Source organism: Microcaecilia unicolor, chromosome 2 (assembly GCF_901765095.1).
Source record: "Microcaecilia unicolor chromosome 2, aMicUni1.1, whole genome shotgun sequence".
In the NCBI taxonomy this organism is placed as follows: Eukaryota; Metazoa; Chordata; class Amphibia; order Gymnophiona; family Siphonopidae; genus Microcaecilia; species Microcaecilia unicolor.
The window spans coordinates 462,645,155-462,666,175 of record NC_044032.1 but is presented as its reverse complement, the minus strand read 5'-3'; the positions used below and the strand labels follow the sequence as shown (position 1 = coordinate 462,666,175).

General features: G+C 42.6%; 1 protein-coding gene across 2 annotated transcripts in view; it reads right to left on the bottom strand.

Annotated features, from left to right (window-relative positions):
• GFRA4 (GDNF family receptor alpha 4) overlaps positions 1–21,021 on the bottom strand; it is a 434,625-nt gene that overhangs the window by 101,935 nt on the left and 311,669 nt on the right. For both annotated transcript variants that reach the window (XM_030190988.1, XM_030190989.1), the window contains exon 2: positions 4,017–4,295. In XM_030190988.1, the coding sequence (XP_030046848.1) occupies positions 4,017–4,295 (279 nt within the window). The remainder of the gene's footprint in view (positions 1–4,016; positions 4,296–21,021) is intronic.

Here is a 21,021-nt window from a genome sequence, read left to right as displayed (position 1 = left end):
TCGGAATAGGCTCCCCCTTCCCCAGAATGTTGCCCAGTCCCTAACAAATCTAAAACTCTCCTCCCTGCACCATCATCTCATCTACGCATTGAGACTCCGGAGCTCTGCCTGTCTCTTGGGCCCTGCGCGTGGAACGGGTAGCATTTCAGAAAATGCAACCCTAGAGGTCCTGGATTTGAGCTTTCTACCTAAGAGCTTAAATTTGGCTTCCAGAACCTCTCTTGCACATTTTCCTATGTGATTGGTACCCACATGTACCAAGACAGCTGACTCATCCCCAGCACTATCTAAAATCATATCTAGGTAACACTTGAGGTCCGCCACCTTCGCACCAGGCAGACAAGTCACCAGGTGATCCTGACGTCCACCAGCCACCCAGCTATCTATATGCCTAATGATCGAATCACCAACTACAACAGCTGTCCTAACCCTTCCCTCCCGGGCAGCACTTGGAGACATATCCTCGGTGCAAGAGGATAGTACATCCCCTGGTGGGCAGGTCCTGGCTACAGGAGTACTTCCTACTTCACCAGGGTGATGCTCTCCTTCTAGGAGACCTCCCTCCTCCAAGGTAGCACAGGGGCTACCAGACTGGAGGTGGGATTTCTCTACAACATCCCTGTAGGTCTCCTCTATGTACCTCTCTGCCTCCCTCAGCTCCACCAAGTCTTCTACTCTAGCCTCAAGAGAAAGGACACGTTCTCTGAGAGCTAGGAGCTCTTTGCATCTTTGCGTTCTATAAATAAATAAAGAAATTTTCCTGTAAAGCACTACCTTGACCCTCTAGAATGATTGAAAATGTACTTCAAGCATATTTTTCACCTCTTCCATTTTGATTTGATGGGAGTTGTTAATCCTATTGACCTAGCTAGAGGTAGTAAGGTAGTTAGTGATGGGGCACCCTTAATTCTATTGCATCCCCTGATATTTTTGGATTTATCTAAATGTTTGGAGTCAACTCAGGATTTGATAACTAAAAGGGCTCCATTGTTGGTTTCTTTCCAGACAGAACAGAAACAGATTGTTTTTAAAGCATATTTCCCTAAAAAAGAACTAATGTTTTGTGGACAGGCTGTCCAAATGTTTCCTGATGTGGCTCAGGCCACTTAATTTTCTGCAGCTGAAACCAAAAGTTTTAGCTGGAGAAGCATCCTTTTATTTACAATTTCCATGTAAGTGCCTGGTCACATATAAGGAAAATAAATACACTTTTTTGGATCCTATTTTTCTAGAATCTTTTCTCAAGGATAAAGTGACTTGATTTGATTTTGCTTAAACATTTTCCCCAGGCAAGGTTAGTATGGAAGGTTCAAATTTTTACTTTGGCTATGTATCATTCATTTTTCAGGTTTATTTCAATCTTTTGAAAAATTTCCTGCACTTGTTAATGTTGTAAGGGCTTTCTCATGATGTGGGCATTTTGCAAATATGTTTTCTTTAAGGGTTGTATTTCCTATCCTTTTCTAATTTTCCGCATTTCTTGTGCTCCTCTTTGAGTTGTATTCAGTGATTTTAAATACACATAAACATAAATATAATTATAAATAAAATTGGATGCATATCCCCTGTATTCTATAACATCATGTGTAAATGCTAGGAATGCCCCCATTCTGTCCATGATCCTCCCATTTCTGTGCCCCTTTTTTGTTTACTTGTGTGCCTAAATCTTCATGTGTAAGTTCCTATTAAATCTAATTAGTGCCAATAATTGCCTGTTAAAACTTATTGGCACTAATTGGCTTGTTCAATTAAATTACAAGTGCAAACTGAGCACATGATCAAATTTGCATGTGCAATTTTTGGTGACTTTTGTAGAATTAGGGGGTTGGTGCCTGTCTTTAGCACCATTTTATAGATGGTCACTTGCACATTTTAGCCGTTGAGTGCATGTTATCCATCTGGTTTTAACAATGTAATTTAATACTGGTGTTTTTATTCTGCTTGACCTATAAAAGGCTCTGGGTGGATTACAACATATTCCTGTAGCAATCTGTAGTAGCTATCACCAATACTTAAAAGTTTACAATCCAAGAAATAGAATTATAAAACACAACTTAATTGGCAATGGGCAAATAGCATAAGAATCCATTTACCCCCCCACCCCTGGCCGGTTAAATGGCACATAACCGCCTATCCCCTAATGTTCAGCAGGACATGGCTGGCTATGCCCTGCTAAATAGTCACAGTTAGCAGCTAGCAGATAGCTGGTTATATTGCGTGATATAAACGGTTATCCACCGATTTTCAGCCTAGGTTTGGTGGCCATATTTGGCCGTATGAATACATGGTATATTTTTAGCCAGTTTGAATTTAGCCAGCCAGTGCTGAATATTGGCTTGGCCGGTGGCCAGTTAAAGTCAAACTAGCCAAAAATAAACCGGATATTCAATGCCGGTCACCGGAAACGTCCTGGCATTGAATATCTAGGTTCAGCACTGATCGTGGGAGTTAGCTGGGCTAACTCCCGTAGTCTGAATATTGGGCTTCTAGAGGCCCTTTTACTAAATCGCGTAAGCGTCTTTGTGCATGCACGCCAAAATGGAGTTACCGCCCGGATACAGCGTGGCTCTTGTGGTAATTATTTTGGCGAGTGTCCGATACATGTGCATGAAAAATAATTTTTATTTTCAGACAAGCGTATCGGATGTGTGCCAAGTGGCATTTGACTCATGTAGGTCATTACTGCATGGTTACCGCTTGAGACTTTACCGCTAGGTCAATGGCTGGCGGTAAGGTCTCAGACCCAAAATGGACATGTGACAATTTTCATTTTGTCGCACGTCCATTTTCAGCAAAAATATTAAAAAAGGCCTTTTTTTAAAGGCACGCTGAAAAAATGGACCTGAGCATGCCCAAAACCCATGCCTACAATACCACAGGCTGTTTTTTTAGTGCACCTTAGTAAAAGGACCCCTTAGAGTTATACATGAGAGTTTAGAGTTATATGGTAACCCCACCACTGAAAGTTTACCTCACTGTATATATATATATATATATATATATATATATATATATATATATATCGCTACATATTCTTGACTGTATACTGCCTTGAGTGAATTCCATCAAAAAGGTGGTAAATAATCCTAATAAATAAATATATGCACATATCTATCTATATACACGCCAGCTGATAGTCAGCTCGCGGGAGGCAAGCCGGCTAAGTCCTGTAATCGGCACTGAGACAATGATGGGCTGTTTCTGGTGACTGGCATTGAATATACATTTTTTTCCTGGTTGGTTTAAACTTAACTGGCCAAGTTAATATTCAGTGCTGGTCAGTTAAGTTTAAGCCGCCAAAAATAGGACTGCTAATTAGGTGGTCCTATCTGGCCACTAAACCTAGCCGGTGATGCATTGAATATTTGCAGTTAGCTGGTTATATTGCGTCATATAGCCAGTTAGCCGCATTGTGCTAAGCAGTAATATTCAACAGAGATAACCGACTATCTCACATTGAATATTAGCGATTTGCTGATTAAGTGCTATTTCTTCGGCCAGGAGCTGTTCCTGGCCAGTTAAATAGCGCCGAATATTGGTTGGCTAGATACTGACATCTACCACAATTTCCTTCAGTTATACAGATCTGGAATCATGCCATATGTGATCTTATACATCATTAAGGCATTACTTGTAATGGGATGGGACAGCAAATTTTAAATTTCCCTTTTAAAGGAAGAAAATCAAATATTCTTTCTGCATTTTCTGTTGGAATTGAGATTTTTCTATAGTTCATTAGTTGCATTATTGATGTGATTATATAATTTGAAACATGTTAAAAAATATAAAAGTTATAAAATAAATAAAATCAGATATGAAAAAAAATGTTTCTAATACTGGCATACCAAATAATTTGAGATGCTGAGTTCTATGGAATTTTGTTCAAATTCAAATGTTGCCAATAGTTGCAAAAACTGTTATCTAGAAAAAAAAATTGTTTGCTCCATGCATTTCCAGTTACCTTAATGTTACTTCAAAAAAACAGTCTTAGAAGGAGACTACTTATTCTGACCGACCTTCCATCAATGTGTGATGTATGCTCCAGTAAATGCTAAGGCAGTGCTTCTCTTTCTTCATGCCGCGTTTACACTTGCAGCCATACAATTGGCTGGATAGGAGAGCGGTCACTGTGTTCCTGCATTGGCTTTTCGCATCGGGCCCCAGTTTGTTGGCGCCATTGCCTGCAATGCATTGTCTGAGGGTTCGGAATTTGGAGCTGCAGCTGGGGTCGCTGGTGCATGACTCTCCTGCCTGAAGACAGTCTCTGCCTGATCCTACAGCTGTAACCATACCTTCTGAAAGAGAAAACACAGGGAGGATTTTATAGTAAAGTGCAGAAAATGGATTGTGGAATTAATATTCAGGTAAATTTTCAAAGACACTTTTAAATTCAGTGGTAATTCTGTAAGGAGGCACTTAGATTTAGGCACTAGGAAAGTGACTATTTGAAGCCCAGTCTATAAAGAAAAGTAAGTGCCTACTTTTCTTTATGGAATATTAGTATATGGCAACTTACGTGCATCTACTTTGTAGACCATAGAGTTAATGTAAATGGTTGTGCCTAGATTGCAAAAGAATGCTTGCAAGTTATGAAATTATGGGGCTCATTTTCAAAACAGAAAAACATTCAAAAAGTGGCACAAAGTGGCAGATGGACTTTTTTTTCCCCAAAATGTCCAAATTGCTATTTTTAAAACCATAGGCGTAGTTTGACTGTTTCATTGGGGGGGGAGGGGGGGCAAAGGATGGGGCAGAGCATATTAACATATTCATTTGCATATATACATATGCAAATGAATATGCTAATATGGAGGAAAGAATTGAAATTTACAGGCAAAATATCACAGATGCACATTTCAAAAAGCTGACATATTTCAATTAATAAATTCTGAATAAAATACTTTTTTCTACCTTTGTTGTCTGATCATTTTGTTTTTCTATTTACTTTGGTCCTAGTGTCTTCTGTTTTATGCAGTGTCTTCTTTCCAGTAGGCTTCCCTCTGCTCCCCACCCTCTCAGTCCCATCCATCTCCTGCTCCTTCCCTCTGCTCCCCACCCCTCCCAGTCCCATCCATCTCCTGCTCCTTCCCTCTGCTCCCCACCCCTCCCAGTCACATCCGTCTCCTGCTCTTTCCCTCTGCTCACCTCCTCTCCCAGTCCCATCCATCTCCTGCTCCTTCCCTCTGCTCCCCACCCCTCCCAGTCCCATCCATCTCCTGCTCCTTCCCTCTGCTCCCCACCCCTCCCAGTCCCATCCATCTCCTGCTCCTTCCCTCTGCTTCCCACCCTCCCAGTCCCATCCATCTCCTGCTCCTTCCCTCTGCTCCCCACCCCTCCCAGTCCCATCCATCTTCCCTCTGCTGCCCCCCCCACGAGGTCCAGGATCGTGACTCCGTTTATCCCCTCTCTTCCTCCCTCCCTCCGGCGCAGGCAGCAGTCTTCTTCAACTTTTCTGTGCTCCTGGTAGCGGTAGCGATGTATACACGCTGCCTTCGGTCTGCCCCGGAAGCTCTCTCTTCAAGTTCCCGTTCCCACCTATGCTACTGGCTTTTGAACGTTTTCCGCAAAACGTCCAAAATTGGATTTAGACGTCATATCAAAAAGGCCCCTCCACATACACTGCATTTGTAAATATGCACCCTGTCCACACTCCACCCAAACTCTACACGTTAGTGCCCACCTGCCAAGCAGTGGCGTAGCTATGTGGGGCCTGGGGGGCCTGGGCCCCGTAGATTTGGTCCTGGACCCCCTGCTGATGACCCTCTTGACCCTCCCTCCCGCCGCCAACCCGCCGTCGCCTGCCTTTGCTGGCGGGGGACCCCAACCCCCACCAGCCGAGGTCCTCTTCTTCCCGCAAAAGGCTTCCTTCTGTATCTGATGTCCAGCATGTACAACGTGCAGGACGTCAGAAACAGAAGGAAGCCTTTTGCGGGAAGAAGAAGACCTCGGCTGGCAGGGGTTGGGGTCCCCCGCCAGCAAAGGTAGGTGACGATGGGTTGGCGGTGGAGGGGGGTCGAGAGGGTCGTCGGCAGGGGGGGAAAGTTGTTGGTGGTGGTGGTGGCGGGGGTGTGGATGTCGGCAATGGCAGGGGGGGGGGGTGTCAGTGGTGCCGGGGGGGGGGGCTAAAATGTGCCCTCTCACCTCGGGCTCTGGACCCCCCTCCCGCCGAAGTCTGTCTACGCCCCTGCTGCCAAGTATTGTATCTTGGTACATACTTACAGAATACTATGTAGCCAGAAAAGGCCTGTAAGGTTTTCTCATTTTTAGATCCTGACCCAAAGTCTCAGGCCTTGAACCAAAGCTCATAGCTGCAATAATAATAGACAGTAAACACAGGCGTAAGTCTGAATATTGACTTAGCCGGTTATCTTTAAATATTGGGCCCATTATTCTAGTCATTCTTACATGTAGACATGCGCTTAAATGATCTTTAACTGTAATTTGAACCCTAGAAGTTCCAATAAAGCACCATGCAGCAAAATAAGGAAGGGCTAGGGTGCAAAAACCTCATAAACAGGATGGTGCTGTTTACCAACAGGGTAGAGTCAGTTATTTCCAGGAAGAGATGGTCAAAAATGTAGAACTGAGTGGTCTTGCAAGAAGATGACCAGACTTTCTGAGCAATGCTAAAAAAAAGCCAAGCACGTATGGTAAATGGTACCATATATAGTCACTAAGGTGGTGACTACAATATATTATATCCAATAAGGTGTGAATATGTCAGATTACTTGTATCCTAAATAGACATATAAAAGGATTGTACTTCCTGCTTTAAGGGTGTGAGACAGTCACAGCCAACACCTTTGTGCAAGCAGGGCTGCCCTCTCACATGAGAAACCAATCAATTGTATCTGCATTGGCAAGTAATCCTATTGCTTTCTCATAAATAGTCTTGAATCTTTTATACATAAATTTGGAGAATAATAAATAAAAGCATTTCACTGCTTGTATATTCTTTGGAGTTTCAGATATAGAAGTAATTCGTGTGTAGCAATGTTCTGTACTCCCAGTGAGATATCACTGATCTGCTAATTATACAAATACATGATAAGGTATCTAATAAAGAGCAAACTGCTGCAGCCTTGGGTGATTTATTTCTTAACTCGAAGAAACAACAAAGGTTGCAGTATCGACTAGAGTCAAAAGGCTCGTAGTATGATACAAAATATACAATGACTCTAGGAAGCAGAACTTCAAAGAAAGTGCATAAGAGTGGAGAAAAACCCTCAGAAACCTGGGACAAACTGTCGCAGGTTTAGAGCGAGGTTACTGATAGCAGAAGTAACACACGCCCAGATTCTATCACTGGGTATAAGAAACTCCATCTGGGCGTGTGTTACTTCTGCTATCAGTAACCTCGCTCTAAACCTGCGACAGTTTGTCCCAGGTTTCTGAGGGTTTTTCTCCACTCTTATGCACTTTCTTTGAAGTTCTGCTTCCTAGAGTCATTGTATATTTTGTGATTTATTTCTTCCTAAGTAGCGATAAATTGACCCTAAAAATTCATTACAAAGGCGAGCTATAGGCATGTTAGCATTTTTAATGCACGTTAAACGCTAACATGTGTCAAACGCTAATGCACCTATAGGAATGTATTGGTGCGTTAGCGTTTAATGCACCTTAACTGTATAGATGCATTAAATACACTAATGTGCCTTAGTAAACGTACCCCTTAGCCGGTTATCTTTAAACCGGCCAAAGATATTCCACATTTTCAAGCGGCCAAATATGATCGCTAAACCGACTTAAAAAATCGGCAGCCGGTTATATCAGGCAATATAACCAGCTATCTGCTAGCAGCTAATCGGGGATATTCAGCGGGTGATAGCCGGTTATCCCCCGCTGAATATCGGCGGATAACCAGTGAAGTGCTATTTAACTGTTCTGCAGCCATTCTAGCAGGTTAAATAGCGCTGAATATTGGGGAGTATATTATACAATTGCCCCAATTATGCAAAGTGGGCGATCTTGACACAAGTAAATAGCTTCTGTTATTTTTAATTGTTTTTAGTAATTTGTACTTGTTCTAAGGAAATTGTGGAACATTTTGCTAGTAGAAGTAGCCCACAATATTAAGGGTCTGATCCACCAACTCAGTGCTTGTCAATCTTTTTGTGGCTGTGACCCCAAGATCACGACCAAATAAAATTTTGACCCCCCCCCCCCCCACCGGAGGTGCGGAAAATGATGCACCTATGGGGAACCCACCCAGGTTCTACTACTACTACTACTACTACTACTACTACTACTACTACTATTTAGCATTTCTATAGCGCTACAAGGCGTACGCAGCGCTGCACAAACATAGAAGAAAGACAGTCCCTGTTCAAAGAGGTTTTGTGGCCCTCATTAGGGTGGGGGGGGGGGGGGCGACCCACAGCATGGGAAGCTCTGCACTAACTGGTCCCTTTTAAACAAAGTTTACCAAGCTAGTTTTAGAAGGCAGCCAGGTACATCTCTTATTTCTCACTGGTCTGTTAAATTTGTATCTGAGGAGAAAAAAAATGGTAAATCAGAGCCTAAATCAATTTAAGAGGAAATCTGGCACATTTGTAGAGGAAAGAAATATTGCTGGGTATATAGCTAAAGTTAAAGGAAAATGAATAATTGAGTGATTATGGGGCGATCACCAGGATCCTTCGGATCAGGAAAATTTTTTTTTTTTTTTTTATTGGTGAGGTACTAGCTACAGATGTGCAGAGAATTTTCAAGTTTTTCTGGATCACCATATAGCGAGAAGAAAAGAGAGATTTTAGGAATTCAGAGGAAGAAGGTTGGATTTAACAGACTCTGGGCTTCTTTAACCTAATTAGCTATATAACTAGTACTCTCAAATACTCCATCTGTTCATATTTGAGACAGACATCTTCTATCCCCCAGGCTAAATAATCCAGCCAATTATTTCACTCCCATTTGACTTACAATTAGATAGAAAAATCTTTTACACTACAAAATTAAGTGGTTCTAATCTAATATGGAAAGAAGTGCACATCAGGTCTTCCAAGTCAGTTATCACGTTTATGTTTATTAAAATGCTTGATATCCCACTATTGCTGAAGACAGGTGGTAGCAGCTTACATAAATTTAGTTAAAATAAGAAAGATGAAAGGAACGCTAATAAAATATGGTAAAGGTGCAGACCAATCATATGGAGAAGCAGGTAAACACAGCTGTTCAGGGGAAAATTGAAGATCCACAGTTCGATCTTCACATTTCTAACTGTTGTTGCAATGCAGAAGCACCAGGACTCAAGGGGAGCTGACGGTAGAACTGAAGGCAAGTTCAAAAAAGAGGGTCTCCAGAAGGGTCTTACATTTGGGAAAGGACAGTTCGGATCGAATGAAAGGTGGTAAGTTATTCCAGAGAGAAGGTGATATGAAGAAAAAAAGCAGAGGAGCGAGTGGACTCATAGTGGGCTAATCTTGGGGAAGAAAGCACTAATCGGTGAGCTCCCCTGTTGGCACTGCCTGTACTAAGAAGCAGGTTTACTAATCCAGGTCAAAAAATCACAGAGGAATATTCATTCAAAAAAAACTGATCAAGTTATTTGGTAACTACAAAAAACCTTATTGAATGAAAAATGTGCTATAGAATGTTATAATAAAATTTGTGAAAAAGGAGGGAAAAAAACCTCATAAATAGTCTGCGGATTTATATCTGCAATGAGGAATTATGGTCTCAACAGCCTTTCATATAATCATCAGTCAAAAAACCTCCATGCCCTACCCAAAGAAACTTTATTCAATTGTATATTTTTTTCTATGTATTTTTTCTAAAATCTTGATAGAGCATACCCAATATTCAGCACCCAATCGCACTTGTCTGAATCAATTGTTTCAAACACTTATCTGAATCCCAGTGACCATAATTCCTCATTGCAGATATAAGTCCACAGACTATACCGTTGTGTCTAGTACATTTTTCATTCAATAAGGTTTTTTGTAGTCACTAATCCCGGTTCCAAACCTCTCCATCCTTTTGGTAAACCTGTTGTGGAAAAAACACCTCTGCAAGGGCCTCGGTACAAACACACTTCCAGAAAATGCTCATAGAGCAGCAGGTGGTGTTCGAAACAGCAATGTAAATTATTGTAGAAAGCTGACACAGTTCAAAAACTGTTCACTCCACTTCTTCAGTAACACAGTCTATAATCATCTTTACCCCCCTCCCCATGATCCTGTACAAACACATACTTGAACATCATACTCTTAAATATTAAACTTTAAGGGGTCGATATTCAAAGGTATTTAAGTGAACATCAACCGGACAAACTGAAACAGCGCATGAGAGGGGAGTTACTAGGGTGGAGTTGAGTAGTTGTGGGTGCTGGCGATATTCAGAACTGGTACTTGTAAAGCTAACCAGGAAGATAGGCATAAAAAGCAGGCCTATTTTTGCCTAATTAACTATCCACACACTAGACTGAATATCAGCTGGTGCCCGTATAATTCTGGGTAGCGGATTGAGGAAGTTCTGTTGCCCTCTCCCTCCCTCCCTGCCCCCAAAGACCAGAAGAGCCACTGACCAGAATCCCCACCTTCCACCCTCTGTAAGCTCCTCCAAACTTACCTTTGATTAGCACTGGTGGTCCCAGGGTTCGTAAGGGCAGGAGTGATGCCCACTCACTCCTGCCTGTCACAGCTCTGGCCTCAAAATGGTATCTCTAGTGGTAGTCATGGCAAGTAGCATGACGTTTGTGGTTGGTGTTTTCATTTTAAGGCCAGAGATGTAATAGGCAGGTGCAAATGGCCATTTCATCTGCCTGTAGGACCTCCCTAGACTACCAGGGCAATCAAAGGTAGGCCTGAAAGCTGAAGGCCTGGTTGAGGGCAAGGGCATCTGCTTCCCCTTATGTGGTTAACAGTTCATATTCAGTCAGGGCCCACTTAAGTGTCTTATGTGTGTTCCGGCTGAATATTGGCTATAGCCCGCTTAAGATCTGGTGACACTATTCCCTCTAAGCTGAGTGGGAGTCCTCCCAACTGCATTGCTGCCAGTTGGGAGTGGTGCTTCAATATTGTGTTTTCAGTCATGAGGGACAGGCAGGTTCTATGGAATCCTGCAGAGTTTGCATATCCCTCACTAGTGAAAATGTGATAGTGAAACAGCACCTCCCACTGGCAGGACTTTAGGTGGAGGACTCCTGCTCAGCTTGGAGGGAACCATGGCAACCAGCTCAATCTGGCATAGCCCTGGATATTTATTTATTTATTTATTGCATTTGTATCCCACATTTTCCCACCTATTTGCGGGTTCAGTGTGGCTTGTCAATGAATATCAAAGCCTAATTTTGCATGCAGTGATCAGTATTTTTAAAAAATGCTGACTGCCACCAGCTGAATATTGACCAGTAAATTAATATTTTAATTTTTGTATGACTCCAGTAGCAGCAATGCAACTTCCCTCTCATACCAACTGCCTGATTCGTTATAAAGTAATAAAAAAACCTTGCGAAAAGACCATGCTGAGTCTATAGCAAACTTGCCATGCCACAACAGTACCACCTCCTGCTCCTACCTATGAAAAGGAAGTACTCTGAATATTATACCAGATGCTAGGACACCAATACATTCCCCTATTGGGAAAACAGAACTGCTACAGATCTCCACACAGAAACTACACTTTAGCAGATTCCCTCACTTCAAGCATATATCATAAATCGCTTTCAAAAGTATTTATGTCACAATCATACAAGTTTAAACCATTTTCCATGTTCTTCAGAACATCAAAACATGTTAGAATAATTTTTTCCTTCAAAACTCTTCACAGCCACACCAGATTATTAGCCAAACCCCTTAGCAGTACTCTCCAGATATCCAATGGAGAAGGGTAGTTAGTGGGGTTCCTCAGGGGTCAGTGCTAGGACCGCTGCTTTTTAATATATTTATAAATGATTTAGAGATGGGAGTAACCAGCGAGGTAATTAAATTTGCTGATGACACAAAGTTATTCAAAGTCGTTAACTCGCGAGAGGATTGTGAAAAATTACAGAAGGACCTTACGAGACTGGGAGACTGGGCGGCTAAATGGCAGATGACGTTTAATGTGAGCAAGTGCAAGGTGATGCATGTGGGAAAAAAGAACCTGAATTGATAATACACTGAAACCTTCTGCTCAGTGTGCTGCTGCGGCTAGGAAAGCGAATAGAATGTTGGGTATTATTAGGAAAGGCATGGAGAACAGGTGTGAGGATGTTATAATGCCGTTGTATCGCTCCATGGTGCGACCACACCTTGAGTATTGTGTTCAATTCCGGTCGCCGCATCTCAAGAAAGATATAGTAGAACTGGAAAAGGTGCAGCGAAGGGCGACTAAAATGATAGCAGGGATGGGATGACTTCTTTATGAAGAAAGATTAAGGAGGCTAGGGCTTTTCAGCTTGGAGAAGAGACGAATGAGGGGAGACACGATAGAGGTATATAAAATAATGAGTGGAGTGGAACAGGTGGATGTGAAGCATCTGTTTACACTTTCCAAAAATACCAGGACTAGGGGGCATGCGATGAAACTACAGTGTAGTAAATTTAAAACAAATAGGAGAAAATGTTTCTTCACACAGAGTAAGTATTAGTGGGTGGTCCACTTTATTGGGAGGGGTAAATACACCTAAGTAAAAACAATTCCTAATTCATCTCTCCACCTTTACCCTCTCCCTAACCCTTTAACCTACCACCTATGATTTCTTCTGTAGCTTATGTACTTATGTAATACAAAGTATTGCCATAATGAGTGGAATGGATCGGGTGGATGTGAAGCGACTGTTCACGCTATCCAAAAATACTAGGACTAGAGGGCATGAGTTGAAGCTACAGTGTGGTAAATTTAAAACGAATCGGAGAAAATTTTTCTTCACCCAACGTGTAATTAGACTCTGGAATTCATTGCCGGAGAACGTGGTACGGGCGGTTAGCTTGACGGAGTTTAAAAAGGGGTTAGATAGATTCCTAAAGGACAAGTCCATAGACCGCTATTAAATGGACTGGAAAAATTCCTCATTTTTAGGTATAACTTGTCTGGAATGTTTTTACGTTTGGGGAGCGTGCCAGGTGCCCTTGACCTGGATTGGCCACTGTCGGTGACAGGATGCTGGGCTAGATGGACCTTTGGTCTTTCCCAGTATGGCACTACTTATGTACTTATGGGAAAGACCAAAGGTCCATCAAGCCCAGCATCCTGTTTCCAACAGTGGCCAATCCAGGTCACAAATACCTAGCAAGATCCCAAAAAAGTACAAAACATTTTATACTGCTTATCCCAGAAATAGTGGATTTTTCCCAAGTCCATTTAATAATGTTCTACAGACTTTTCCTTTAGGAAGCCATCCAAACCTTTTTAAAACTCCGCTAAGCTAACCGCCTTTACCACATTCTCTGGCAAAAAATTCCAGAGTTTATTTACACGTTGAGTGAAGAAAAACTTTCTACGATTTGTTTTAAATTTACTACATTGTAGCTTCATCACATGCCCCCTAGTCCTAGTATTTTTGGAAAGCGTAAACAGACGCTTCACATCTACCTGTTCAACTCCACTCAGTATTTTATAGACCTCTATCATATCTCCTCTCAGCTGCCTTTTCTCCAAGCTGAAAAGTCCTAGCTGCTTTAGCCTTTCCTCATAAGGAAGTCGATCCATCCCCTTTATCATTTTCGTCACCCTTCTCTGTACCTTTTCTAATTCTTCTAAATCTTTTTTGAGATGCGGCAACCAGAATTGAACACATTATTCGAGGTGCGGTCGCACCATGGAGCGATACAAAGGCATTATAACATCCTCATTTTTGTTTTCCATTCCTTTCCTAATAATACCTAACATTCTATTTGCTTTCTTAGCCGCAGCAGGCCTCATTTACTTTCCTCTGTCCTCACCAGTTCCAGACCTTACGTGTTAGTTGACCCCCCACTCCTGGTATCTTTATTCTGTTTCTTATCTCCACTCAGTATTTGATTAACTTCTTTCACCAACTCCATAGCTTTATTTTCATCCTTTTCTCACTCATCTCCTTGCCACCCCCCTCCATGGCTTTATGACCAATATCTTCTCTGTCTCTCATCTCACCTCAATCCATCTAGTGTCTCCTCTTTTTCTCTTCTTACCACCCTCCCCACCCCAATCCATTCAGCATCTCTCCTTTCTGTGCTCCTGTTGCTGATATCACATTCCCTGACCCCAGTTCAGACACTGAAAACAAAAGAAAGCATGGGGCCTTTAAGCCCATGCACAAGCTCAAGTCCTGATGTGTTCTTGCCCTCTCTGACACAGACTTCCTGTTTCTGAGGAGCAGGGACATGGCAGGGCGAGCATGTGCATGGGCTCAAAGGCCCCTAATTGCTTTTGCTTTTTAACCTCCCAGATGTTCTTCCAGTGCCCCCCTGAGTCTGGTCATCATGGCTCCCTCCCAACCCTTTCAGTACACCAATGGATATGAGGGTTCAGTTCTGAGCTCATCAGGCAATGAATTTCACAGAAAGGAGGCTAGTATGAAAAGGAAGCACAACATGTAATTTCTAGCCAGATTTGATGGGTGACCCCACACATTTGCAGACGCTATTGAAAACAATAGCAAACTTGTAAGGTTTATGACTGCCTTTGTGTGGTTTTTTTAAAATTTGAAATCTTCCCATACATAACCGGATATTTTTTTTAAATCTCTGGGGTTCAAGGGTGTGAGCTGCGGTCTGCGGGTGAGGGAACTCCGGAGCAGCATACTTCTTTTTGGAGCTGTTGGGGGGTGGGGGGGGGGGGGGGGGGGGTGGGGTCAGAAGGCCTTATAGAAGGATTTTAAAGTTATGTAGGTACTAGCTGATATTCACTGCCAGCACCCACACAGCTTTTGAACTGTCCTAAATTTGCCAGCTTAACTATGTGGGTGCTGACACTGAATATGACTGACACCCACAAAACTGCTGACTCCTCCACAATACTGTCCCCTGTACCATCCCTGACTTGCCCAATATCGGCACTGCCCAGTTTAATGCTGCTGAATATCGATGGTTGGGCGGCTCTGAGTGACTGAAGTGGGCAGGAACCTCTACTCCTGCTTAAAATGCTTTGAATACTGGGCAGAACGTAACCAGAATGAAGTCAAGGGTATTGGCCCCTGTACTTTCTGATTGTACGGTGGCCAGTCCCTATTTAGCACATAGCCCTGAACAGGGATTGGCTCCTTTATTGAGTGAAATGAATAAATGAATTCTAAGTGCCAGAGGTGTCAAAGCTTTCACTACTTAGTATGCAGCTGAGGAGGTAAGCGCATGTTCTTCCGACTCTACTTTGGCTGCCTATGGGTGGGGGAGGCATTGGGACCAGTTAAAGCATAATACCAGAACAAACTGCAAAACGCATGAGTAATTTTAATAAGTACACATTTATTAATTTGAAGATAAATTTGCAACTCAGAGTATGCTTTTCTTTTGATAGTCTATGAAATCGATTAATAAAACATAAATGTATGACAGCTTTGGTGGCTTGAGAATATTTTAGAACTTGCTGTAGGCTGTTCACTTGAAAAAAAAAAAAAGTAATTGCAAGTATTTTCTAAGTTGCTTAGGGATTCTTGTGTTCCAAAGAATTTTTTTAAAGAAGTTTCTATGAAGTTCACTGTTCTTTTACATAAATCCAGGCCTATAATAGCTACACTGCTTTCACCCCACTTGTTTTGTACACCAATCTAAATCATCTTTATACCCAGCAGTGAACAGTGTCAAACAAACATAACCTTGAACACACTGTAAACCACATATCCACTTTCATTCGTAAGGTATATTTCAAACTGCAATCAATAAAACATAGGAGACAAAATACAGATACATGTTAGATACTACCAACTCCATCCCATAATCAGCAGCCCTTATCCTACAACTCATTCACCTCTTTAATCCGCTGACCCATAGCCCACTCTTGTCAAATTCTCCTGTTATTTACTTGTTATTCTTATTCAAATGCCTGTTGAAATAACCAAGTTTTCACCAATAAATGCAAGTTCAGATATGCTGTCTCCAATCTAATTTCCTCAGATAAGTGCACTATAGCAAGCTGCAAACTGTGTCAGGGCATATCACAGGACCCCACAGTTACCCACATAGGAAAAACATTCAAGAAAAGGGGTTCATACTCATGCTTCTTATCATTAAAACAAATGTACTACACCTGCATCAAACAGGATTTTGGCAATCCCACAGCACAGAAACAGCCCTACTAGGAATTACTACCTACATTCGCACTCGTCTTGATCACTCTCAGAGTGTCCTCCTTCTATCTTTAGATCTTACAGCCGCTTTTGACCTTATTGATCACACCGTTATTAGAATGTTTACGGGATATTGGCATTAAAGAAACAGTCTACAACTAGTTTCAATAGTATTTTGTGGATAGGCAATACATTGTTCACAGCAGTAGTACAATCTCTACTCCAATTGACCCAGAATAAGGGGTGCCCCAAGCTTCTATCTTGTCTCCAACATTGTTCAATGTCTTCCTAGCTCCATTACTCACACTAGCACAATCCCTTGGTCTAACTATGTATGTTTATGCAGATGACATTCAGCTTCTCTTCACACTCAACCACCTAGACCATCAGGAGAGTTCCACTGCTAACAAAAAACGACAACAAATAACAGACTGGCTCCAAGATAATCGCCTTTCCCTAAACCCTGCTAAATCTAAAGTGCTCCTTTTTACAAACCATACTGTCAGTAACATCTCAGTCAGCCATCCCATTTATTTATACAATAGTCCCGTTCCACAGGCTAATACTAGTATTCCTGGAGTCTTATAAGTGACAGATCTGACTCTTCTCCACAAAATTGAGCAACTGAGTTGTTGTTCCTTTTATAAGCTCCACCTCATTAGATCAATTCAATCCCTATTACAGCCATCAACATTAGCCGAGATTGGGTGGCAGAGCTGGTGGTGGGAGGCGGGGCTGGTGGTTGGGAGGCGGGGATAGTGATAACCCAATTAGACTATTGCAACTCATTGTACAAAGGTGTCCGGAGCAAAGATGTTTGAAGACTTCAATTAGTACAGAATACAGCGATCCGCACAATTAACAAAGTGGATAAGTTTAGTCACATTACACCACTCCTAGAGTCAGCCTGCGGTCACTGTTGAGCTCGCATTGAATATATGTTTTATTTTTGGCTGGCTCAAATGTAACCAGCCAAGCTGATATTCAGCATTGGCTGGTTAATTTTGAACCGGCTAAAGATAGACCTGGAATTCATGTGGCTAAATGTGGCTGCAAACTTGGCCATCAAACTTAGCCAGTGATGCGCTGAAATCAGCGGATAGCTGGTTATATCGTGCGATATAACTAGCTATCTGCTAACTGCAAATTTTCAGCGGGTCATAGCCATGTCCCGCTGAAAATTCACGGATAGCCAGTTATGGGGCATTGAACAGGTCAGGTGCTGATCCTGGCCAGTTAAATGCTTTTGAACATCGGGAGGCTAGTGTATAAAACATTATCTTCTGGAGAACTCATTTACCTTTTTCGACATTTAATTCAATATTCTCCCTCCTGTACTCTTAGCTCTCTTAATCAGAATTGATTAATCACACCCACTTATAAAGAAATAATGCATGAACACATCAGAGAATCTATATTCTCTGTTCCAGGGCCATACTTATGGAATTCTTTACCTTTACAACTCCAGCTACAAGTATCCCTTGCTCAGATCAAAACTGACCTAAGAACATTCCATTGTAATGATGAATTCTGTTAACTCCTATATCTGCTTGGAGGACCATTTGAGGCTTTCAGGGAAGATATCAGAGCTTACCTTTTGTTTGACCCCTCTTTCCTGGAGTTCTACCCCCTTCCCTAATACTATTTCTCGGATGTTGATTCATGTTCTCTAACCCAATATCTATTAGATTGTAAGCCACCTAGATGGTACGTTCGTAAGGCGGGGTAGTAAATGTTAGTAAACTTGAAACTTTCCAGTTGTTTCTTTCCTCTGATGTAAGAGTACCACTATATTTGGAATTACCAAAAAAAACAAAACAAAACTGAGGAGACACATGTGCTGGAAGTGGAGGCCTTCCAGCCTAACTGCAGCTTTAGGCCTTCCTACCAGAGAAACCACATGTTGTGCTAGAACTGAAAAAGAAAAAAAGGCAATTTCAAAATCTTTTAAATTAGACTGGGGGAAGGGGAAGCTGACAGTCATTCAAGAGTGCATTGTTCAGGGTGAGGCATCCTTGAAAGCAGGGGCATAGCTATGTGGGGCCACGGGAGCATGGGCCCCCGTAGATTTGGCTCTGGCCCCCCCCGCCGCCAACCCCTTCGACCCCCCTCCCGCCGCCAACCCTCCCCCGCCACCGCTGCCGTCGAGTACCTTTGCTGGCGGGGGTCCACAACCCCCGCCAGCCGAAGTCCTCTTCTCCGGCGTGGCTGCGTTGCTGATCTGCAAGGCTTCTGTTTCTGTGAGTTCTGATGCAGACTCACAGAAACAGAAGCCTTGCAAATCAGCAACGTGGCCGCGCTGGAGAAGAGGACTTCGGCTGGCAGGGGTTGGGGACCCCCGCCAGCAAAGGTACCTGACGGCGGTGGGGGGAAGGGGGGGTTGAAAGGGTTGGTGCTGGGGGGGGGAGTCAAAGGTGGTAGTGGCAGCGGTGGAGGGGGTCAAAATGGCGGGGTGGGGTCAAAAATGGCGGCGGGGGGGGGGGGGGGTTGGCGGCACCGGGAGGGGGGCTAAAATGTGCCCCTCACCTCAGGCTTGGGAACCCCCTCCCACCGAAGTCTGGCTACATCCCTGCTTGAAAGATACTATCAGAACAGCACATTTAAGGAATACTGATAGATTTCAACAAAGGTGAAGGAAAGCAAGGAATGTTTTAGGGGACAGCAGAGAAAAGTTGCAAATTATCCCTGTTAATTTCTAAGCAGCTGGTAGATGCAAAGAGTCAAAATGATGAAATATTTTGACACAACCAGACAGGACTCAACAAAGATCTGGGTTTCCTAGCCTATTATTAACCATAAAATTCTACTGCTTTGTCACCCTCTTATCAACCATCCATCTCTCCCTGACTCTCATCCACCCAGCTCTCCCTGCTTCTCTAACCTTCCTCTCCCTTTTCCTATGAGACTTTCATTGGAATGCAGTTGTGCTTTTGTTTGACTTATATATTCTGATATTTGTCAACATTTGCTTATTTCCGATCTGAAAAAGAAGCGTTACCTTCGAAAGCTAATCAAAAGATGTATTAAGTTAGTCCAATAAAAAAGGTATCCTCTTATTTTCTTTGACATGTCTGTATACAAATGCTAGAAGCCTAAAAAAAGGTGGGAGAGTTAGAGTATGTAGCATTAAATGATGAGTTAGATATAATAGGCAACTCAGGCACCCGGAGGAAAGAGGACATAAGTACATAAGTAATGCCATACTGGGAAAAGACCAAGGGTCCATCGAGCCCAGCATCCTGTCCACGACAGCGGCCAATCCAGGCCAAGGGCACCTGGCAAGCTTCCCAAACGTACAAACATTCTATACATGTTATTCCTGGAATTTTGGAGTTTTCCAAGTCCGTTTAGTAGCGGTTTATGGACTTGTCCTTTAGGAAACCGTCCAACCCCTTTTTAAACTCTGCTAAGCTAACCGCCTTCACCACTTTCTCCGGCAATGAATTCCAGAGTTTAATTACACGTTGGGTGAAGAAAAATTTTCTCCGATTTGTTTTAAATTTACTACACTGTAGTTTCATCGCATGCCCCCTAGTCCTAGTATTTTTGGAAAGCGTGAACAGACGCTTCACATCCACCTGTTCCACTCCACTCATTATTTTATATACCTCTATCATGTCTCCCCTTAGCCGTCTCTTCTCCAAGCTGTATAGCCCTAGCCTCCTTAGTCTTTCTTCATAGGGAAGTCGTCCCATCCCCGCTATCATTTTAGTCGCCCTTCGCTGCACCTTTTCCAATTCTACTATATCTTTCTTGAGATGCGGCGACCAGAATTGAACACAATACTCAAGGTGCGGTCGCACCATGGAGCGATACAACGGCATTATAACATCCTCACACCTGTTTTCCATACCTTTCCTGATAATATCCAGCATTCTATTCGCTTTCTTAGCCGCAGCAGCACACTGAGCAGAAGGTTTCAGTGTGTTATCGACGACGACAACCAGATCCCTTTCTTGGTCCGTAACTCCTAACGTGGAACCTTGCATGACGTAGCTATAATTTGGGTTCTTTTTTCCCACATGCATCACCTTGCACTTGCTCACATTAAACATCATCTGCCATTTAGCCGCCCAGTCTCCCAGTCTCGTAAGGTCCTCTTGTAATTTTTCACAATCCTGTCGCGATTTAACGACAACCAATGAGACACTGTGTTACCAGGGTATACATTATATTGCAATGATTGGGTGAATGAAATTGGAGTGGAGGAGGGGGAGTTGTACTATGTGTTAAACAAAATAAAAATTCTGCAGGAAAAATAGCAGTGTAGAATCCTTATTGGTAGAAATTCCATGTGTGAAGGGAAAGAGTAGGGGTATACTAATCTCTGAGGGTGGTCATTTCTCTCAGTGGAGGAGGGTGAATAGTGGAGTGCCACAGGGATCTGTGCGTATGCCTTGTAGCGCTATAGAAATGCTAAATAGTAGTAGTAGTAATCTGTGCTGGGACTGGTGCTATTTAACATATTTATAAATGACCTAGTTGTTAAGATGCGTATAGACTGTGAAAAATTGCAGGAAGACCTTACAAAACTGGAAGACTGGGCATTCAAATGGCAGATGATATTTAATGTGGACAAATGCAAAGTGATGCACATTGGGAAAAATAATCCAAATCTTACTTACTTGATGTTAGGTTCCACCATGGGAATCAGCACAAGAAAAAGATTGTGGTGTCATTATGGACAATACACTGAAATCTTCTGTCTAGTGTGCAGCGGCACCAAAAAAAGCAAACAGAATTCTTGGAAGTATTAGGAAAGGGATAGAAAATAAGAGAAAGAACATTATATTGCCTCTAAATTGTTCCATGGTGCAACCTCACCTTCAGTATTG